The sequence below is a fragment of the Selaginella moellendorffii genome, unplaced genomic scaffold, assembly GCF_000143415.4.
Source record: "Selaginella moellendorffii unplaced genomic scaffold, v1.0 SELMOscaffold_0, whole genome shotgun sequence".
NCBI lineage: Eukaryota > Viridiplantae > Streptophyta > Lycopodiopsida > Selaginellales > Selaginellaceae > Selaginella > Selaginella moellendorffii.
The window spans coordinates 1212948-1216601 of record NW_003314261.1 but is presented as its reverse complement, the minus strand read 5'-3'; the positions used below and the strand labels follow the sequence as shown (position 1 = coordinate 1216601).

The 3654-nt window shown below is 44.1% G+C and overlaps 1 protein-coding gene across 1 annotated transcript; it reads right to left on the bottom strand.

Moving 5' to 3' along the window:
- Positions 1–602: 602 nt before the first annotated feature.
- On the bottom strand, positions 603–3087 carry LOC9633539. Its single transcript, XM_024672724.1, has 11 exons — positions 2897–3087; positions 2669–2800; positions 2372–2607; positions 2228–2281; positions 2065–2179; positions 1890–2005; positions 1475–1820; positions 1131–1421; positions 987–1064; positions 866–928; positions 603–818 (listed from the first exon to the last, which is right to left on the bottom strand). The coding sequence occupies exons 1-11, from the start codon at positions 3026–3028 to the stop codon at positions 693–695; spliced, it is 1689 nt and encodes a 562-aa protein (XP_024528492.1). The 5' UTR covers positions 3029–3087; the 3' UTR covers positions 603–692.
- Between the last annotated feature and the right edge of the window lie 567 nt (positions 3088–3654).

The following is a 3654-nucleotide window of genomic DNA, read 5'->3' as shown; positions in this document are numbered from 1 at the left end:
CATCTATCACGTGGCATAAAGAGGGTTTAGGTTCCGCTTTGTGGTGTTATTCTATGGTAAAGCACCATAGGATAAAGGGTAAAAACTACATGTGCTACAATGATCCTCGAAAAGTTGTGCATATATAGCAGTTAAAACGCTTTATACAAAGGGATCAAGAACAACTAATACCACCTACAAATCCGCTGATACCTCCTCCTAATATTCCACCAAATCCCGGCCCATATACAAGAAAACCCTGATGGTCTAAGAAGAAAGGATGATATGAGGTCTAATTGTTTAGCTATGGTGCTATATGTTAATATTAGTATAGTAGGATTTTGGTAGCTGTCAGATTGGTTTCAATCTAGACCATTCACTCTTGTATATAAACTATAGTTATATAAGCTTGGGTTAATTGATATGCACATCTTCTGTATTCCCTTTCTATATTCCATGCATTCACATGTGTAGGTAAAAGGAATAATTATTTAATATGTTTAGATTCATAATAAAGTGTATATTTCTCAATTGATGATGAATTGTATAAGTAGAATGCAAAATAATTAAAATTACAACACTAACAGTTAATTTATTCTTACAAGGATCATGACAAGATTATAAACCTTTTTGATTTATTTATTTTAGAACTTCCAAAGCCTAGGCGCTTATATCCATTGCAACAAGTTGTGTTCTTACCAAAAGGAGTTTTGCTAGCTATCAAAAGAATCCTCTGAAGAGTTTGTGCTCGTTGTTGCCTCAGGTCTAAGTTTCCACTTTCCCTTGTCATACTTTCTTATAGGCCTTACTCGCAGGTCACCATCCGGAAATACTATAACCTGGAGGAAGCAAAAGCTTAGAACGCGATTTTTGTATGGCTTGTTACCTGGTCCATGCATTTCTCGTCGATCGATTTCACAACCTCGGGATTGACACCTTCCTTGATAGCCTTTGCAAACAATATAGTACCAGTGGAGCCTCTCTCCAAGAAAAGAAAAAACTGGTACCTCAGATTTCACAGCTCGGAGAACTGAGTTGAAGCTGGAAGCTCCCTTCACCAATAGCTTGTTCTTACGCAAATAGTTCTGGAAAGAAACATTGTTTTTAAGTTAGAAAGGAAAGGAGAGGAAGGAAGGAAAGAACCAACTGACACAGCCAAGCATTTCATTTTTGAGAGTGTTGATCTCCTGTTCCTGTCGTCGTTGATAATCCATGGCTTCTTTGTGCTCCCCCTCCAAACGAGCCGCAAGCTTGAGCAAGGCTTCTTTCTCCCCGTTCAGAATGAGGCTTGCTTGATCGAGTTCCACGATTCGCTGTTGGTCCCATTCTCCCGTGTCGATGATCCGTCCCATCCGATCACACTCGGACCTTGTCTTTTGATTCTCGTTCTCAAGAACAGCAGCATACTCCTCTATTTGATACGATCGCTCTTGCAATTGGATCTGGAAAACCACCCCACTTTAGCCCCCAGGAAGAAAAAAGGAAGTTGCTTTACCTGCATGTAAGTGATCCAAGCTTCGAAGAACCATCTAGTTCTCAAGTGAGTGCATTTCCTCCTTGCTCTCTCACAGGTTCGCCTCTTCCATATCTCCTCCAAGCAAATTTCACGGAGATCAGTGAAGTACCGTTTGAGACGTGCGCGGATGATCCTAGTTGCGATTGTGTCGTACTTCATCTTCCGCGAGATGAACAGCCTCCACATCTCGAATGCAATGCTTAAACGGCATCTCCTCATTCTTCTCCTCCGGAATTTCAAGAACGAAGTTTCATCGTCCCACGTCCAAATGCAATCTTGTGCAACTCTTCTTTGTCTTCTCTGGATAACTCTCAAGTCGCGCTCTCTGATAAGTTACAATGGAGGAAACCAAAGGAAAGGATTATAATTGTCCGGAACGCTCAAGATGGCTTACCTCTTTCTCGGATATCTCTCCCAGAGCTTAAAGCCGACAGCAACTTTCCTCCTGGTAACGATGTAAAAGATGTGATTGCGTCGAGATCTTGTGTCTTTCAAAATTTCCAGTCCAATCTGTTACACAAGCCAGAATTATAAAGCCTCCCAAAGATGACAACAAATGCTTCACAAACCTTGAAAGCGAAGAAAGCTTGATGCAGTCGTCGCCTTTTGATTGCATTCACAGCTCTCTGCCTCACACACCCCCGTTGCCTTACGTTTAAATCACGTACGAGCTGCTTTTCTCTCCTAAAAAACGTAGATAATGAGAGACAAGGAACGAGCAAATAAACGAACCAGCGTTTCTCGTCCTCGCGAAGCCTCTTTTTGACGAGTGATGACCACGCTCTCCTGTAAGGACAATCTGCACGGTTTTAGAAGCTGATCAATCCTCTCCCTCGAATTATTCGTGAAAACCCAAAGAGCCAAGTTCTTCGTTACCAGATGCGTTTGAGGCTGTGGCGGCGCAGCAGATTCTGGGCGGACAACTGGAGTTTCTTGAACTTGTGCATGCGTAGCCAGCAGATGTGCCATGCATCAAAGGCGCGGCCCAGCCTTCTTCTCAGCGCGTAGTCTCTTGCGTTTCTCATGGCAACTCGCCGCGCGAGTTTCCTTTGTACGTAGAAAATCCACGCAAGGAAAGCCGACTTGTAATAGCGAAAGTTCCTCTTCCTCATCTACAAACACACAGAACTTCTAAGTTTCTACAAAGCTCAAACGGAGAAAAACTTTTTAAACCTGGACAGTGAGCAGCGTCATGTTCTTCTCGATCACGCTCTTCACCCTCTCAGTGTTGGCTGCCAGATCCTCGAGCTCATCATACGCTAGCTGCATTGGCAGCTCGTAATCCTTGACTGCCATCCTCAAAGCCTGGGGCAAAGCAAAGCGAAGAGGGGAGAGAGAGAGAGAGAGAGAGAGAGAGAGATCATCGATCGATCCAAAATCTGCTCGAAATCGAGAGCTTACCAGGAGGCGCGCTTGGAACTCCGGCACGCCCGAGTCGCCCAGCGCCATTGCAGCCGGCATTCTCAATTCTTTGCTGGAGCGCCTCCTCTTCATCACTTCCCGGATGTATTCCGCCTCGACGTCGTCCACCATCGAGCCAGCTCGAGAGGAATCCCTGCTGCTGGGGGCCTGCCGCGAGGCCGCCCTGGCCGCCATCGATCGCTCGTTAGAAATTTCAAAAGGACAAAAAGCCCTAATCCGTGGTCTTAACTACCTTATTAATTTTTAAGAGTAAATTATTAAACCGCATTAGAAGAGCTGATGCAAAACCATGACGTAGGTTTACAGTGCTTGTCCAGGTTTTCGACAATGAAATATAATGTAAAGGAAATCATAGTGCAAAAATTATTTTTGATTGGATAGTGAACTTTGTTATTTGTGAAATTGTCTTTTGGTGGTGGAATCAAACTGGCTCTACATACTAAACTCTCCAAGACAAATGTATGAACGAAATGGAAGATGGTGGCTGGATCAAAAACTGGACAACAGGTGGTGGGTGGCACAAGCACCCCAAAAATTGCTTGAAGACAGAACAGTTGGAGCAGTTAAATATAAGATTTACCTCTCCACTGTGAATCCGCTGGGTTGCGATCCACGTATCTACCAGTCTCTGTGTGCGGCACACTTTAGCATCATATAATGTGGGAATCAGCCTTTGTGGTTAGAGATGGGAAGGAGTTCCCAGGTAGGGCAAGCATGTTCCTGCCCAGAATGGGCGA